The sequence below is a fragment of the Mesoplodon bidens genome (genome assembly GCF_964165515.1).
Source record: "Mesoplodon bidens genome assembly, chromosome: 2".
Classification (NCBI taxonomy): domain Eukaryota; kingdom Metazoa; phylum Chordata; class Mammalia; order Artiodactyla; family Ziphiidae; genus Mesoplodon; species Mesoplodon bidens.
In genome coordinates this window covers 23985768-24005089 of record NC_138177.1, presented here as the reverse complement: position 1 = coordinate 24005089, position 19322 = coordinate 23985768, and the positions used below count along the sequence as shown (strand labels likewise).

The following is a 19322-nucleotide window of genomic DNA, read 5'->3' as shown; positions in this document are numbered from 1 at the left end:
AAAAATATGTATCATTATAAATATTAATTTTGACTTAGAGTTTTAAATAATGTTGTTCCTTTTAAGTCAAATGTCTTAAGTCAGATGTTCCTTTTAAGTAGAATAATGCTTTTCCTTGTGGACAAGGAAAACTGCAGATTACAGAAACTTTAATTCATGATAAGTGGTACAATTCATATTCAAATTAGGAAGAAACTTGAAATAATACTTTTTTACAGTGATAATGTAGAGATTTTTATCTCTTCTAAACATTTCTGTCTCTTTCTTAGTTTTTATGGATTGTCAAGGTTGGAACTAATGTTTTGCTCGAATTTCCCTTTCACTTCCTTTATTGACAATACTTGGTATCTGGTTGGCTGGCTGCCACCTTATTTGCAAGATGTCACTGACTCAGAGTGGTTCTGAATACCAGATGTTATTTTGCTTCTGATGTCAGAAAATGGAATTTGCCAGCCCATTGTTCCATTTATCCATTGCCATGCAACACATTGTATTTTCTAGAAACAGGGACTGAGACAGAATGTATGTATAATGCAAGATGTACTAAGGATTAACACCTTTGGGAGGGGAGCTGGAGGAAGCAGGGTTAGGCAGAGGGAGAAGTCAGTTTGCACTGCAGGCCAAAGCCTCAGCCAGCCCCACTGGGAGTTCTGGAAAGTCTATAGCCCATCAGAATTGTTACTCATTTAGTTAAATTGGCTGAGTCTTTATAGTTCGCTGTAAATTATTCAGTGGATATAGGTTGCCCAAAAAAGACAGGCCTTTTGGAGAAGAGGCTCTCTGTAACTTTAAAGCAGCTGAGAACTGAGTCTTAGGGAAGGACAGCATTAGGGGAATGGGAAGTATGACTTTGGAAAAAGAGGAATCAGGAAAGAAGACTGAGAAAAATTGGTCTTAGTTGAGAAAATAGAGGAGAAAATGGTATAGTTGGGAGAATAATCAGCATTGTCAGATATCACAGAGAAATCATCATTATAGGATTCAAACTGAAAAGATTCTACTGGATTTGGCAATTAAAAGGTTATTTGTCATCTTAAAGAGAATATTTTCTGCATATGAATGGGAATGGGGAAGCCAAAAAAATTTTTAAGAACTTCTTTTAAGCACTCAAATTTCTTTTAAAATTTGATGGTACATTTCAGTGGTAATGTAAGAATAAAGACTTGCATTTTCTTGGGCAGATATAATAATGATAGATAACCTTATAACTATGACTTTACTTGAAAAGATTTTGTTACTTACAGATTGTTAAACCTTTTCTTCTGTATGTAGCCTTCAAGATGCCAAAATCATGGTTCAGTTATCAAATTATTTGTAGAGAGAATAGATAGGTGTTCACCTGCTTTTCTTTGATCCTGGCTCTTCTAGACGAGAGAAAAGAACCTCTTGGGTTTGAGGATACTGTCAGTTATGTAAGTGTAACCATCTTTCTTTCATTTTACATTTGGGATCTCTTTCTATTCCTCTACTCCAGTGAGAACATTCTTATGAAGAAGTTAAGAGTATTTGTGACTCACATGATGGGTATTGGTCAGCAGATGTATCCACACCTCCCCTGACATTTGTGGGGATTTGAATCTGCAGCTTCTGTTTCGCTTTGCCCACACTTCAAAAACCTAAAGTGCAAAAAGAACCAGGCCTATTCCTGTATATGTTAGGCCCAATTCAGATCATATTTTGTATACTTTCTCCCAGATATTTTTAGATTAGATTTAGATGAAAATGGTAGACAATCGTAAAGGAGAAAGGAAACCACAGAAGATCAAGCTGTAGTCTCTGGTTGAAAAAGGAGGAAGGGACATGTTTTCCTTTGTTTGAGGTGGTTGTGTGGACTTACATATGTTTTAGTCCTTCCTTGTGCCCGGTAATTTAGGTCATACTTAATATCAGCTAGATAGAAAAATCATTCTTTCTTTCTTATGAATTCTTTAAGTTCTACGTCATACCTGCATTATACTTTGTCTTCCCCCCCAAAAAAAAATAAAACATAAATATTTTCAAACCTAACAGATGATTAGGGAATAGTTCATAGTTGATATACTCCTGAGGTTTTATTAATTCAGAAGATTAAGAGAGTTTCCATCAAATCAAATAGAGACCATTTTAGGAACAGAGAGACTTCCTTTTCAGCTGTGGAATAAACTAGGTATGTGGAATGAGTCATTAGGCAACGTGTTACATGAAATGTGTAATTGTATTCCCTGTTGGACAAACAGAGACCAATTTGTATTATCTTTATAACATTATCATATTTATCTATGATCTTGATACCCATTAATTGTTTTCACTGAAAAATATTGCTGACTGCAGATGATCATAGTGGCTTAGTCAAAACATTTTCATATTCTTGAATTAAATGACTCAGACATTATATACATGTATTTTGGGGTTTTTTAAAGATTTTTTTTGAGGTGGACCATTTTTTTTTTAAGTCTTTATTGAATTTGTTACAATATTGCTTCTGTTTTATGTTTTGGTTTTTTGGGTGTGAGGCACATGGGATCTTAGCTACCCGACCAGGGATCAAACCCACACCCCATACATTGGAAGGTGAAGTCTTAACCACTGGACCACCAGGGAAAGTCCCCTGTATTTTGGTTTTTAATTAATTTAAATCAAATAATACTGCATATAGTTAAAATAAAACTCAAGTAGTATCAAAAAGATTATATTGAAAATAGTCCCTCTGTCATACCTCTTATGCCCGCTCCCCCAGTGGCAGCCACATTCAACTTCTTTATGCTGTTTTTCTTGTTGTTGCTTTTTAACCCCATATCTCTAACGTCCTGATATCTAAGCCTATTATTTCTTGATTTATAAATTTTAGACATATAATATATGCATTTTAGAATTTTTTTTTTAATCAAGAAGAGTTGTTGAATTTAGTAAATACTTTTTTTAATAAAATAAGAATAGGTAGATGCTTCCTTAACATGCTGTATGTGCGTGTATCTTATACCTCAAAAGTCAGCATCATGCTAAATAGGTAACTTACTAAAGTCAAAACAAGACAAAGATGTTCATCGTCACCAATATTATTTTACATTATAGTAGAAATACTAGCCAGTAAGGCAAAAGAAAAAAATTAAAAGTGTAAGAATAGTAACATTTATAGATGATATTCATAGATGATATTATTTTATACGTGGAAAATCAAAGAGAATTAACCTAAAAACTACTACAAATGGCAAGAAAGTTCAAGAAGGATATCAAGAGCTTTTGTTATCTAATTAATTGAGTAAATATTTATTGCATACTACTGTGTGTCAGGCTCTTTTCCATGTGCTGGGAATCTAGTAGAGAACAAAATTCCTATCTTTGTGGAATTTATAATGTAGCAAGGAACAATAATTATGAAGAGATATACTAGAAGAAAAGACTCTAGGTATGGTATCTAAAAATATGGACTACTTAGGGATATATTTATTAAGAAATATATAGCATATTAACATAAATATACAGTGAGGAAGACAATCCCTATCATCTGTATTTAATAATTAAAAGTGGGCTTCCCTGGTGGCGCAGGGGTTGAGAGTCCGCCTGCTGATGCAGGGGACACGGGTTCGTGCCCCGGTCCGGGAAGATCCCACATGCCGCGGAGCGGCTGGGCCTGTGACCCATGGCCACTGAGCCTGCGCGTCCGGAGCCTGTGCTCTGCAACGGGAGAGGCCACAACAGTGAGAGGCCCGTGTACTGCAAAAAAAAAAAAAAAAAAAAAAAAGATACAAAGAAATAATATTAGTATATATTGTAGATTAAACAAATAATAATAGAATACAGTGAACAACTGTATTCCAATAAATTTGAAAATGTGTATGAAATGTATATTAGAATAAATGACTATAACTTACTCAAGAAGAAATAGAAATTATCTCAATAAACTAAGAACGTTTAAAAAAACTGAATCTGTAATGGAAAGTTCTCCCTCCACAAGACTGCAGTCTCATATTTTTTAAAGGTACTTCTTGTCTTCACCCCTTTTATTTTTATAAATTGAAATACATATGATAAAGTCCACAAGTGTTAAATGTGTAGTGATGATTTTTGACAATGTATATACCTGTGTAACCACCATCCCAAATCAAGATGTAGAATGTTTCCATCACTCTAAAAGTTTCCTTGTGCTCTCTTCCAGTTAGCATCTTCTATCCCTCCATCACCAGTTGTTTTGGTTTCTATCACCATAGCTTAGTTTTTACCTGTTCTAGAACTTCTTATAAATGGAATTATACATCATATATTTTTTTTGTCTGATGTCTTTTGATCAACATAAAGTTTTTGAGATTCATCCAATTTGATGTAGTATCAACAGATCTTTCTTTATTGCTAGAGTAGTCTTCCACTGTGTAAATATGTGACAGTTTATCCACCCACTTGCTGATGGTCATTTGAGTTTTTTCCAGTTTTGAGCTGTTACGAATATAGCTGCTATGAACAGCCTTTTACCCACATGGCTTTATAGATGAGTTCTCTTTTATATTTAAGAAAGGAATAATTGGGGACTTCCCTGGTGGTCCAGTGGTTAAGAATCCGTGCTTCCATTGCAGAGGGCATGGGTTTGATCCCTGCCAGGGAACTAAGATCCCGCATGCCGCGTGGTGCAGCCAAAAAAAAAGAAAGGAATAATTGAATTCTGTATAAATTTCTTTTGAAATTTTGATAAGCCATTTATCTCACTTTATGAAGATAGTAAAACCTTAACAACAAAACTTGACAAGGGTAGTACAAGATGAGAATGCTACATAGCACAATATAACTTTTGAATATAAAAATAAAAGTTAAAAAAAACTTTTGATTAATTAATTATTTTAGGCTGCATCTGGTCTTAGTTGCAGCACATGGGATCTTCACTGCAGCATGTGGGATCTTTTGTTGTGGCGCGTGGGCTTCTCTCTAGTTGTGGCATTCGGGTTTTTCTCTAGTTGTGCACATGCTTCAGAGCATGTGGGCTTTGTAGTTTGTGACACGTGGGCTCTCTAGTTGAGGTGTGTGGGTTCAGTAGTTGTGGCGCGTGGGCTAAGTTGCCCCGTGGCATGTGGGATCTTAGTTCCCCAACCAGGGATCGAACCCGCATCCCCTGCATTGGAAGGCGGATTCTTTACCACTGGACCACCAGGGGAGTCCCTAAAAATAAAAGTTTTAAAAAGTCAAATTCAGCAGTGTATATATTATGAGTGCTAAGACAAACGTATTTTTCAATTTAATATCTCTGTAATTTTTAAATAAATGGCTTCTAAAATTATAGGAGTCAATTTATTCTCTCTTTTAGTGGCACATGCCATAATGGGGCATCTTTACAATTAGTGGACTTTTAGATTCAGTGATAGATGGCACATTAAAAAAAAAAAGTCTGGCCAAGTAGGTTTTATTCCAGGATGCAAGGGAGTTTCAACATTAGAAAATCTATTAGAGTAATACACTGTATTAATAGGTTAAAAGAGAAAAATAACCTCAATACCAAAAATGACAACAAAATTGAATATCCACTCCTGATACTTTTAGCAATTTGGGAGGAGAAGATAATTCTCCTAATATTGAGTTTCTACTGGAAATCTAAACCAAAGATCACAGTTAATGGTGAAATATGAGAAACATTCCCATGAAAATTGGAAGCAAAATGAGAATGCTTCTATGAAGAAAATCCTATTCACAATAGCAACAAAACTGTAAGGTATCCAAGACTATCAATAGCAAAAGATGTGTAAGCTCTCTGTGGAAAAATATTCAGTATTATTGAAGGACATAAAAGAAGACTCATAACTAATATATAAGGTATTTATATACATTAATTAAGATATGTCTATAATATTAATTAACTTGATACATGGATGGGAAGAGTCATATTGCAAAGATATAATTTCTCTTCGGATTAATTTGTGAAGTCCTTGTGATTCCCATCAAAATCTCAGTATGTTTTATGGAACATATTAAGCTAATTCTAGCATTTATCTGGAAGAGCCATGGCAATTTAAAAACATGGTCTACTGGTATAGAGAGGTCATTATAGAGCTCTCATAATTAAGACAGTAGTCTAGGTATAGATGGGTGACCATACCTCTGTTTGCCTGTGACAGTTCCAGTTCATGCCTCTTGTCCTGGTCATTGTTAATAGGCTCCCTTTCGTTCTAAAGATTTTTGATTAAAATTGCATGGGAAGTCCTGAAACAGATCCACCTGATTTCTGACCGAGATGCTATTAGAACTCAGTAGTGAAAGGATGTCATTTAATAAATGGTATTGGGACAGAAAGAAATATAGTGTGGCCTTTATCTTACACTACACAGAAAAATTAATTCCAGGGAGATTAAAGACTTGAAATGAAAAGTAAAACTTTAAAACTTTTAAAAGAAAATATAGGACACTATCCTTATGAGCCCTGGAAGGAGAGGATAAGGGAGATTTCTTAGGACAAAAAATGCAAATTTTGAGAGTAGAATGATGGTTGACAGGAGCTGGGGGTATGGGAAATAGGGAGACGTTGGTCAAAGGGTACAAACTTTAGGTTATAAGATGAATAAGGTCTGAGGAGCTAATGTATAGCATGGTGATTATAGTTGATAATATTGTATTGCTAAGAGAGTAGAATGGAAGTGTTCGCACCAAAAAAAAAAAAAAAAGTAAATATGTGAGATGAGATAATGGATATGTTAACTTAGTGGTGGTGGGGATCCTTTCACAATGTGATGTATATCAGATTAATCATCATGTTGTACTTTAAATATATTACAATTTTATTTGTCAATTATACCTCAGTAAAGCTGAAAAAAGTGAAAAAAGACAAAAATACAAATTATAAATTATAAGACTACATTAGCATTAAACAATGTTTTTATGAGTAAGAAAGACACTATAAACAATGTGGAAAAACAAGCCCACATGCGGAGAGAAGAGATTTGTGACACATGTACTTAAATCTGAGGAAATGAAATTCCTGAAGATTAACCAAAAACAAACAGCACACACACAGTAGAAAAAAATGGCACAGGATTTTAACTGGCATTTTACCAAAGAGGAATCTAAGATGACCATTGATAATGTAAAAAAGAGTCTTAACCTTAGTAGTAATCCTGGTAGTAAAGTTGAAGATGTACATGTCTTTTATCATAGCAATTCCACTTCTAGATAGCCTAGGGAAATGTTCCCATATGAGTACAAGGAGGTATTTGTAAAAATATTCATTTCGGAATTCTGTGTAATAGCAAAATAAAAATCTAAAACAATCTAAAATTGTTGGAAACAATCTAAATTCCATAATCAGGAGCATTGATAGATAAATTGGATCTGTGAAAATATTCCATATAGCATTTAAATTAATGAACTAGAACAATATGTATCAACATGGATAAATTTTAGAAACATAACATTAGAATAAAACCAAGTTGCAAAAGGCTACACCCAGTTTGGTATCAATTATAAAGTTTAAAGATATTCAGAAAAACATATAGTCTTATGGTTACATGTATATGTACTAATAATATAAAATATGCATGATATAGTAAACACCAAATTCAGGATTGTGGTTGCTAACCTCTGGGGAGTGGAGGAAGGGGGTGATATCAGGAAGGGTAATGAGATACTTGGGGAGTGGCAGTACTATCTATAATGTCTTATTAAATATTTTACATTTTATTAATTGTTATAAGTGTATAAATACAATTTATTTCTTATTAAGTTTAATATTTCCTGTTTTTTACATAGCCAAAAATATTACTGATGTTTATAAATCCTGTCTTTGTAATTCCTTTAGTCTCCTTTAAAATCTGAGAATTCTACCAGTAGCAATTATGTATAATGACTATACAGTTTAATATTTTTAAAAATAAAGAATAAAATACAGTTTTCCCCTCATCTAAAAATGGTCTAGGTAATTTCTAAGGTTCCTTCCAGCACTAAAGTGTACTTCTTTGATGTTTCTGAACAAGAGAAAAATCTTTTCTTAATATAGCATTTCTGAGAGTTGAGGTTATAAATTCAAATATGGAGGACTATGAAGACAATTCCTATGCAGGCTGTTGTTTTCAGTCTATCTATCTGCCTGTCTGTATTAAGCAATCATCTATCATCTGTAACAGGGGTCAGCAAACTTTTTCTATAAAGGGCCAGATAGGAAATATTTTAGGCTTTGAAGGCTATAGTCTGTCAGAACTATTCAACTCTGCCTTTTTAGTGGGTTAGCTGCCACAAAGGTTTGCAACACTTTTTATTATTCAAATGTAAAAATAAACACAAAAACTGGCATGATTTAGTTTGTTATTAGTTAGATTTGGATATCTTACAAGCCTTTGACTTAGCATCTGTAAATAGCTTTATATAATATAGATCACTATTAAGTAGTTGTTTCAGTTGTTTTCCGAATCAGCTTTGTGAAGCAATTCTTTTTGTGTTGTCATGACCTACAGTAATTGAAAATTTATTTATTTACATTTATGTTCAGGGTCTAGGAAGTATATTTTTCCCTGTTCAGTTTCATGGGCTAGAAGGTAGTATGTTTTGTGGGTATCAAGTAATTACAGCTCTTCTCTGTATGCAGAAAGTAGGCCTACCATGGCCACATTGGAATCTGTGCAAATCTAAAGGAAAAATGGTAAGATTTAACCTCAATGAAAATTACCACAGTACTTTTTATCTCCAGAACACTGAAATTGCATGTGTTTAAAAAAGTTTTAATATGAATCAGAGCTAGGATTTGAACCCATAAAGAAATAGTCTAAAGAAATATATGTTCTTAGAGTATTAATTTTAAAAGAAGTTGAGATTTTCAGACAAAATGATTATCTTACCAAGTAACTGATTGTGTTTATTTTTCCCAACTAAAAATTGAATGCATCTGTTTTTTTCAGGGACATCAAACCTGACAATATATTGATGGATATGAATGGACATATTCGGTTAGCAGATTTTGGTTCATGTCTGAAGCTGATGGAAGATGGAACGGTAAATAAAGATAAATCTTAAACTATTTTACCCACAGACATCTCCCTTACTACTTGTTTTCTTTATCTGTTTTAGAAGCCATCTATTTATATTATCTATCAAACATCCTTCCATCCATTTGTCTTTCTATGCTTTACTTCCCTCCACTTAGGCATACTTACTCATAATAGGGCTTGTCTAAAAAGTCATATACCATTTTCAACTGCTTATATTAATGATCTTAAGATTTATACACTATACCTTTTATGAGACTCTGTTCCTTTTTTAGCTGAACTGTTTATTATTGTACTTGAGATATTTCCACAGTTCCAGAGGAGTGAAGAAAATAAATCCCACATGGAAAAAGAATATGTGACTTCTTCACTTTCATTTCTTTTCTCTTTCTTTACTAGTTGTCTGGTTTTCCTGAGGGACAGTGTTCAACAAGTGAATGCTTTTATCAGAAAGTCCTCTAGGCTGATTCAGTTTTATGTTACCATTTACTTTAGTTCTGCTAACCCTAGGCCCCTCCGTTATATTCTCTCACTTACTTAGAAGTTTACATGCCCCAATTGTATTCCCTGTTTGTTATTGTTGTTGTTATTGTTGTAGTATTTACCTCAATTTCCTGGTTGTATAGCATAATACATCCAAATATATATCATTTTAATTGGCAGAAACTTTTTGGAGAGTAATTTAGTATAATACATTGCAAAAGCCACGAAAATGTCACATTATTCTGGACCAGTAATTTGACTTCTGAAAATTTATCCTAAGCAGATAACTTTTTTTAAAAGGATTATATGACTTCTGCCTCTGGCCATGATGGAGGGAGTAATTGATACCAAATTGTTCTTTCACTATAAATAACTGTAAAACTGGATTTGAAACAACTGTTTTTAGGCAGTGGACAACAGGCAACACAAGACCGTTATCTCTGGGAGAAGTTAATTCATGAGGTATGCCTCACCATTTCCCAGGATTGGGACAGTTTGCTGACTCTGATGCAGAAAGCTAGAGTTAAAGCAGAGTTTAACCGTCTTACAGAGCTGAGGAGGAGGAGATCAGAGTTGGGTTAGCTGAGGCAGCTGGAATCTGCAGGGCTTACCATTGGAAAGGAGGGAGTTGTGCATAGAGAGGGCCTAAAATATCCATATGGGGCTATCTCATGACGGTTGGTCTGTACATATGTCGTACAGTTGTCCCTTGGTATCTGTGGGGGATTGGTTCCAGGACTGCCCCCCTGCCATGCATAGTAAAATCTGCAGATGCTCAAGTAAGTCCCTTATATAAAATGATGTAGTATTTTCATATAACCTATGCACATCCTCCTGTATACTTTATATCATCTCTATACTTTATACCATCTCTAGATTACTTATAATACCTAATACAATGTAAATGCTATATAAATAGTTGTAAATACAATGTAAATGCTATGTAAATAGTTGCCAGCATGTGACAGATTCAAGTTTTGCTTTTTGGAACTTTCTGGGAAATTTTTTTTTAAATATTTTTGATCCACGATTGGTTGAATCTGCAAATGTGGAACCAGCAGATATGGAGGGACAACTGTATAAGGACATATGAGAATTACCAAAGAGTAGATGCTATCCATTTGAAAATCGAGCAGATTACTCAAAATCAAGCAGCGCTGGAGGAGACACAGTGCTAGGGGACATTGGAATATTGGCTAGTTAAGATGTTTGTAACATGTAAGACTTACTCTAAGCCTATGTAACAGCCTAAAACCAAGTCCTGATAAGATCAACGGAGTTTGAAAGTGGTCCTCCAAATAAAGGGGTTGAGATGAATCTTAGGTTTTCTATAAATTGCCTTTAAAGGGTATAACTGTAAGCCAACCCATGTTCAAGGAGATCAGTTAGTGTTTTTTTATCTGCTTAAAGGAGAATTTAATATTCTTCAGAGGAAGATAATAGAATTCATACTGTCCACAATGTTTTATTGACAGTGGCCAGCATTCAGTCAAAAATCACTAGACCAAACAAAAATAGAAGGTAGGGTAAGTCATTGTGATACAGAATTGAAAAATAAAAGTAGTCAGTGAAAACCTGGCTAGCACAGACGTTGGAGTTGCCAGACACAGACTTAATGAAACTATCATATATATGTTGAAAGAATCAAAGGAAGATAATAGTCTTAAAGATTACACAGATGAGGAATCTCTGCAGAAAAATACATCAAACGGATCTTTTAGAACTTGAAAATTATAGTAATAGAAATAAAAGATTCACAGGAGGAGGTTAACAGTAGATTAGAAATGAGAGAAGAAAGAGCCAGTGAATTTGAATACAGATAAATAGAGATTTAACAGTCTGAAGAACAGAGAGGAAAAAATTGAAACAAAATCATTATAGGCTCAGATATCCATACAGTTAGAATCCTAGTGAAAGTGTGATAGTAACAGAAAACATTTGTAAGAATTAATGGCTCAAACTTACCAAATGTGATGAAAAACACAGATATAAAATCCTAGCATAGGGCTTCCCTGGTGGCGCAGTGGTTGAGAGTCCGCCTGCCAATGCAGGGGACATGGGTTTGTGCCCCGGTCCAGGAAGATCCCACATGCCACGGAGCGGCTAGGCCCGTGAGCCATGGCTGCTGAGCCTGCGCGTCCGGAGCCTGTGCTCTGCAACGGAAGAGGCCACAACAGTGAGAGGCCCGCGTACCGCAAAAAAAAAAAAAAAAATCCTAGCATATCTCAAGGTAATAAAAGGAACCACACCTGGCTACATCACAGTTAAACTGCTGAAACTTAAAGAAAAAAAATTGAAAGCAGCCAGAAGAAAAAACACTTTACATACTGTGGAAAAAGGGTAAAAATAACCACTGAACTCTCATCAGAAATCATGGAATGATAATCTTTAAAGTGCTGAAAGAAAAAAAACGTCTGTAAATCAAGAATTCTATATCAAACAAAAATATTCTTAAAAAATGAAGGTGAATTAAAGACATTTTCAGGTAAATGAAAGAGGCCTAGATGCTAAAGAATGTCCTTCACACCAAAGGAAATGACACCATTTGGATACTTAGCTATATGATAAAGAATATCAGATATGATAAATAAGATTTACAGGATAAAGGAAAAAGATTATATTAATCTTTCTTTTTAAATTTACATAAAAGGTATCTGACTATTAAAAGCGAAAATAATATTGTAATGTGGGGCTTGTGACATAGGTAGAAGTAATAGGTATGCCAGTAGTCACACAAACAATGTAAGACCGGTGTGTGTAATTATTCTGCTCTAAGATACCTGCATGTGTTTGAAGTATATAGTGGGAAGTGGATAGTGCCAGGTATGACATGAGAGGGAGAGAAATAGCATGGTGGTCTGAGTTGAGAAAACACAGATTAAAGTCAGGTAGGCTGTGGTATCAGAAAGTTGTGGTCCACAATTCCAGAAAAGAGAGAGCTACACTGAGAAAGAATTCCAGGGGAAAGAGGTAGTGTTTCCTCAGTCCTGCATGTTATAAGCCCCTTAAAGCTGGGGCTCCTCCTATGGAGTCTGGTGTTCAGTCCTACGGGTCCCTGTGCATTCCAGAATGCATTGAGTACTGTTTCTGTCTATATGAGTTGCCCCTGATCAGATTTATTCCTAAAATTCTAGTGTGTCTTCCTAGTCATTCATTTTTTATTAATGATCTCAAATAATTTTCCTGGACATAATAGCATGTTGGTCCTCCATTTAGAAAATTATAGTGAAGAAACCTTCTTTTTTCTTTTCCTTTCTACTTTATTTTTTATGTGATGTATACATATTTTAGGAAGACATGAGAATAAACAGCATTGCTTTGTCCTGGTTCTTTCCCACCTCCAACTGTCTGTTTCTGCAGGCAGACACATAAAAACCTTTTAGCTCTTTCTTCCGTTGTTTCTTCTACTTATGTATTTTTATTATTGTATTCATGCTACTGCCTCTTGTTATTTAGTTTTAGATATTATCTATTAATTTCCTACCATGGAAGATGAGGATACAGGTCTTTTATACCTGTCTCAACCAACCCTTACCCTTCCTCTTTATCTTCCCAGTGTTGTAATTATCACATAATCTTTCATTAAATCCTGTTCAGTTTTTTAATAATTATATAAATATTATTCATAGCTGTGCCATATTATTTATTTTAATTACCTTTCTTTTCTTGGACAGCTCTTTGTTCTCCCTGAAGTAAGTGATCCCTTTACTTTGCTTAGTTTTTCTGTATAATTCTCACTAGTTTATCCCCAGACTCTACCACACATTAAGAAATTGAGCAATTCCTTTCTCTCTTAGACACAGTAAATAACTTAGTGGCTCCTTTGTCTGGAGGCATGCATACTCTCATTCTAGTCTAGACTGTCTTATAGGCCTACTGGAGATAGGCCTATCTGCTATCTCCAGTTCTCTGATGAGAACTGTCATCCTAGACATACCTTTCCTTATCATCATGGAATTTATGTGTCGCTCTCTAGTATTGGATCCTCTGTTTCCTGGATCCATGTCTGTCTCTCATCTCATTTGGTGGTAGCTGCCTAAGAAAGGTTCCAGTGGAAATAAATATTTCATAATCTTACATGTCTGAAAAATGCCTTCATTTCTTCTCTCATACTTGATTGATAATTTATCTAGACTGGACATGGTATGATGGATTTGAACTTATTTTTCACTTAGAATTTAGAAGACATAGCATTGTCTTCTAATTTACTGTTGTGACATCTGATGCCATCCTAATTCTCAGTACTTCTGTTATAACCTTCGCCCCTTATTTGGAAGCTTTTAGGATGTTCTGTTTATTTCCGGTGTTCTGAAATGTTGTGATTATATAACTCTTTGTGGATCATTATTTATTATCTGGGCAGTTGCTTCAATTTTAACCTTTCCCAAAGTTTGTGACTTTCCAAATTAAGTTTCAACTTGCTTTTTAGGTCTCACGTCTGAGTTAAGATTATACCATCTTAATCACTATACCTCTGTAAGAAGTCAGTTTCTGTGAGAGGGTGTCCTGCTGTCATTCCTTTTCTGTCTCTAAAATTGTTTTGGCTCTTCTTGGCCACTTGTTTTTCCATATGATTGTTAGGATTATATTACTAGTTTATATACATACAGACAGACATATACAAACACGATTTCACATATACAAGCTTGTAGACCTGCACTGAATTTAGAGATTAATTTTCAGAAAATTTTTGTCTATAACATGAAGTCTTCCCATCTGTGAATATGGTATCTCCATTGTTTTAGGTTTTCTCTTATGTCTGTTAATGACGTTTTATAATAATGTTCGGGTAAAGGTAAATCCATTACCTTTATTTGTTAGATTTGTTCCTAGGCACTTCATGGATTTTTTTTTTTGGCTATTATAAATGGATAACTTTAAAAAATTTGCATCTTAATAGCTTTTTGCTCTTCTTTAGGACCACAGTTGATTTTTGCATATTCATCTTGAAACTAGCAAGCTCACTAAATTTTTCTATTAGTTCAAAATAATTTGTAGATTCTATGTGTATATGTATATATTTCTATATAGACAATCTTTTTTTTTTTTTTCTTTTTTTTTTGCGGTATGTGGGCCTCTTACTCTTGTGGCCTCTCCCGTTGCGAAGCACAGGCTCCGGATGCGCAGGCCCAGCGGCCATGGCTCACGGGCCCAGCCGCTCCGCGGCATATGGGATCCTCCCAGACCGGGGCACGAACCCGTATCCCCTGCATCGGCAGGCGGACTCTCAACCACTGCGCCACCAGGGAGGCCCTAGACAATCTTATAATCTGCAAATAATGACACAGCCTTGTGTTTTGTCCTTTCCAGTCCTTACACTGTTATTTTGCTATATTTTTTTCTCATCATGCAGTCAGTGACCTTAAACACAATATTAGATAGGTGTAGTAATTGGGAGCTTCTTTGCCTTGTTCCTGACTTTATTGGTGTTTTTTCTGTAGTTTCAAATTAAGTATGATGTTTGCTGTAAGCTTTTGGTATATATTCTTCATCAGATTAAGGAAATTTCTATTTCTGATTACCAAGAGTTTGTTATTTTTTTTTTTAGGGGTGGAAGTGACCAGCTCTCCATTTATTTATTTATTTATTTTATTTCTTTTTTCTTTTTTATTTTTTTTCTGCTTTATAACAAATTTAATCAGTTATACATATACATATGTTCCCATATCCCTTCCCTTTTGCGTCTCCCTCCCACCCTCCCTATCCCACCCCTCCAGGCGGTCACAAAGCACCGAGCTGATCTCCCTGTGCTATGTGGCTGCTTCCCACTAGCTATCTACCTTAGGTTTGGTAGTGTATATATGTCCATGCCGCTCTTTTGCTTTGTCACAGCTTACCCTTCCCCCTCCCCATATCCTCAAGTCTATTCTTTGGTAGGTCTGTGTCTTTATTCCTGTCTTACCCCTAGGTTCTTCATGACATTTTTTCTCTTAAATTCCATATATATGTGTCAGCATACAGTATTTGTCTTTCTCTTTCTGACTTACTTCACTCTGTATGACAGACTCTAGGTCCATCCACCTCATTACAAATAGCTCAATTTCATTTCTTTTTATGGCTGAGTAATATTCCATTGTATATATGTGCCACATCTTCTTTATCCATTCATCCGATGATGGACACTTAGGTTGTTTCCATCTCCAGGCTATTCTAAATAGGGCTGCTATGAACATTTTGGTACATGACTCTTTTTGAATTATGGTTTTCTCAGGGTATATGCCCAGTAGTGGGATTGCTGGGTCATATGGTAGTTCTATTTGTAGTTTTTTAAGGAACCTCCATACCGTTCTCCATACTGGCTGTACCAATTCACATTCCCCCCAGCAGTGCAAGAGTGTTCCCTTTTTTCCACACCCTCTCCAGCATTTATTGTTTCTAGATTTTTTGATGATGGCCATTCTGACTGGTGTGAGATGATATCTCATTGTAGTTTTGATTTGCATTTCTCTAATGAGTAAAGATGTTGAGCATCCTTTCATGTGTTTGTTGGCAGTCTGTATATCTTCTGTGGAGAAATGTCTATTTAGGTCTTCTGCCCATTTTTGGATTGGGTTGTTTGTTTTTTTGTTATTGAGCTGCATGAGCTGCTTATAAATTTTGGAGATTAATCCTTTGTCAGTTGCTTCATTTGCAAATATCTTCTCCCATTCTGAGGGTTGTCTTTTGGTCTTGTTCATGGTTTCCTTTGCTGTGCAAAAGCTTTTAAGTTTCATTAGGTCCCATGTGTTTATTTTTGTCTTTATTTCCATTTCTCTAGGAGGTGGGTCCAAAAGGATCTTGCTGTGATTTATGTCATAGAGTGTTCTGCCTATGTTTTCCTCTAAGAGTTTGATAGTTTCTGGCCTTACATTTAGGTCTTTAATCCATTTTGAGCTTATTTTTGTGTATGGTGTTAGGGAGTGATCTAATTTCATACTTTTACATGTCCCTGTCCAGTTTTCCCAGCACCACTTATTGAAGAGACTGTCCTTTCTCCCCTGTACATTCCTGCCTCCTTTATCAAAGATAAGGTGACCATATGTGCGTGGGTTTATCTCTGAGCTTTCTATCCTGTTCCATTGATCTATCTTTCTGTTTTTGTGCCAGTACCATACTGTCTTGATTACTGTAGCTTTGTAGTATAGTCTGAAGTCAGGGAGCCTGATTCCTCCAGCTCCATTTTTCGTTCTCAAGATTGCTTTGGCTATTCGGGGTCTTTTGTGTTTCCATACAAATTGTGAAATTTTTTGTTCTAGTTCTGTGAAAAATGCCAGTGGTAGTTTGATAGGGATTGCATTGAATCTGTAGATTGCTTTGGGTAGTAGAGTCATTTTCACAATGTTGATTCTTCCAATCCAAGAACATGGTACATCTCTCCATCTATTTGTATCATCTTTAATTTCTGTCATCAGTGTCTTATAATTTTCTGCATACAGGTCTTTTGTCTCCTTAGGTAGGTTTATTCCTAGATATTTTATTCTTTTTGTTGCAATGGTAAATGGGAGTGTTTCCTTGATTTCACTTTCAGATTTTTCATCATTAGTATATAGGAATGCCAGAGATTTCTGTGCATTAATTTTGTATCCTGCTACTTTACCAAATTCATTGATTAGCTCTAGTAGTTTTCTGGTAGCATCTTTAGGATTCTCTATGTATAGTATCATGTCATCTGCAAACAGTGACAGCTTTACTTCTTCTTTTCCAATTTGGATTCCTTTTATTTCCTTTTCTTCTCTGATTGCTGTGGCTAAAACTTCCAAAACTATGTTGAATAAGAGTGGTGAGAGTAGGCAGCCTTGTCTTGTTCCTGATCTTAGTGGAAATGCTTTCAGTTTTTCACCATTGAGGATGATGCTGGCTGTGGGTTTGTCACATATGGCCTTTATTATGTTGAGGAAAGTTCCCTCTATGCCTACTTTCTGCAGGGTTTTTATCATAAATGGGTGTTGAATTTTGTCAAAAGCTTTCTCTGCATCTATTGAGATGATCATATGGTTTTTCTCCTTCAATTTGTTAATATGGTGTATCACGTTGATTGATTTGCATATATTGAAGAATCCTTGCATTCCTGGAATAAACCCCACTTGATCATGGTGTATGATCCTTTTAATGTGCTGTTGGATTCTGTTTGCTAGTATTTTGTTGAGGATTTTTGCATCTATGTTCATCAGTGATATTGGCCTGTAGTTTTCTTTCTTTGTGACATCCTTGTCTGGTTTTGGTATCAAGGTGATGGTGGCCTCGTAGAATGAGTTTGGGAGTGTTCCTCCCTCTGCTATATTTTGGAAGAGTTTGAGAAGGATAGGTGTTAGCTCTTCTCTAAATGCTTGATAGAATTCGCCTGTGAAGCCATCTGGTCCTGGGCTTTTGTTTGTTGGAAGATTTTTTATCACAGTTTCAATTTCAGTGCTTGTGATTGGTCTGTTCATATTTTCTATTTCTTCCTGATTCAGTCTTGGCAGGTTGTGCATTTCTAAGAATTTGTCCCTTTCTTCCAGGTTGTCCATTTTATTGGCATAGAGTTGCTTGTAGTAATCTCTCATGATCTTTTGTATTTCTGCAGTGTCAGTTGTTACTTCTCCTTTTTCATTTCTAATTCTATTGATTTGAGTCTTCTCCCTTTTTTTCTTGATGAGTCTGGCTAATGGTTTATCAATTTTGTTTATCTTCTCAAGAACCAGCTTTTAGTTTTATTGATCTTTGCTATTGTTTCCTTCATTTCTTTTTCATTTATTTCTGATCTGATTTTTATGATTTCTTTCCTTCTGCTAACTTTGGGATGTTTTTGTTCTTCTTTCTCTAATTGCTTTAGGTGCAAGGTTAGGTTGTTTATTCGAGATGTTTCCTGTTTCTTAAGGTGGGATTGTATTGCTATAAACTTCCCTCTAAGAACTGCTTTTGCTGCATCCCATAGGTTTTGGGTCGTCGTGTTTTCATTGTCATTTGTTTCTAGGTACTTTTTAATTTCCTCTTTGATTTCTTCAGTGATCACTTCGTTATTAAGTAGTGTATTGTTTAGCCTCCATGTGTTTTTATTTTTTACAGCTCTTTTCCTGTAATTGATATCTAGTCTCATAGCATTGTGGTCGGAAAAGATACTTGATACAATTTCAATTTTCTTAAATTTACCAGGGCTTGATTTGTGAGCCAAGATATGATCTATCCTGGAGAATGTTCCATGAGCACTTGAGAAAAATGTGTATTCTGGTTTTTTTGGATGGAATGTCCTATAAATATCAATTAAGTCCATCTTGTTTAATGTATCATTTAAAGCTTGTGTTTCCTTATTTATTTTCATTTTGGATGATCTGTCCATTGGTGAAAGTGGGGTGTTAAGGTCCCCTACTATGACTGTGTTACTGTCAATTTCTCCTTTTATGGCTGTTAGTATTTGCCTTATGTATTGAGGTGCTCCTGTGTTGGGTGCATAAATATTTACAATTGTTATATCTTCTTCTTGGACCTATCCCTTGATCATTATGTAGTGTCCTTCTTTGTCTCTTCTAGTAGTCTTTATTTTAAAGTCTATTTTGTCTGATATGAGAATTGCTACTCCAGCTTTCTTTTGGTTTCCATTTGCATGGAATATCTTTTTCCATCCCCCTACTTTCAGTCTGTATGTGTCTCTAGGTCTGAAGTGGGTCTCTTGTAGACAGCATATAGATGGGTCTTGTTTTTGTATCCATTCAGTCAATCTGTGTCTTTTGGTGGGAGCATTTAGTCCATTTACATTTAAGGTAATTATTGATATGTATGTTCCTATTCCCATTTTCTTAATTGTTTTGGGTTCATTATTGTAGGTCTTTTCCTTCTGCTGTGTTTCTTGCCTAGAGAAGTTCCTTTAGCATTTGTTGTAAAACTGGTTTGGTGGTGCTGAACTCTCTCAGCTTTTTCTTGTCTGTAAACGTTTTAATTTCTCCATCAAATCTGAAT

General features: G+C 35.2%; 1 protein-coding gene across 20 annotated transcripts in view; it reads left to right on the top strand.

The window, feature by feature from the left end:
• The window catches only part of CDC42BPA (CDC42 binding protein kinase alpha), a 323580-nt gene that overhangs the window by 146125 nt on the left and 158133 nt on the right, over positions 1–19322 (top strand). For all 20 annotated transcript variants that reach the window (XM_081225007.1, XM_081225002.1, XM_081224995.1 and 17 more), the window contains exon 6: positions 8841–8934. In XM_081225007.1, the coding sequence (XP_081081133.1) occupies positions 8841–8934 (94 nt within the window). The remainder of the gene's footprint in view (positions 1–8840; positions 8935–19322) is intronic.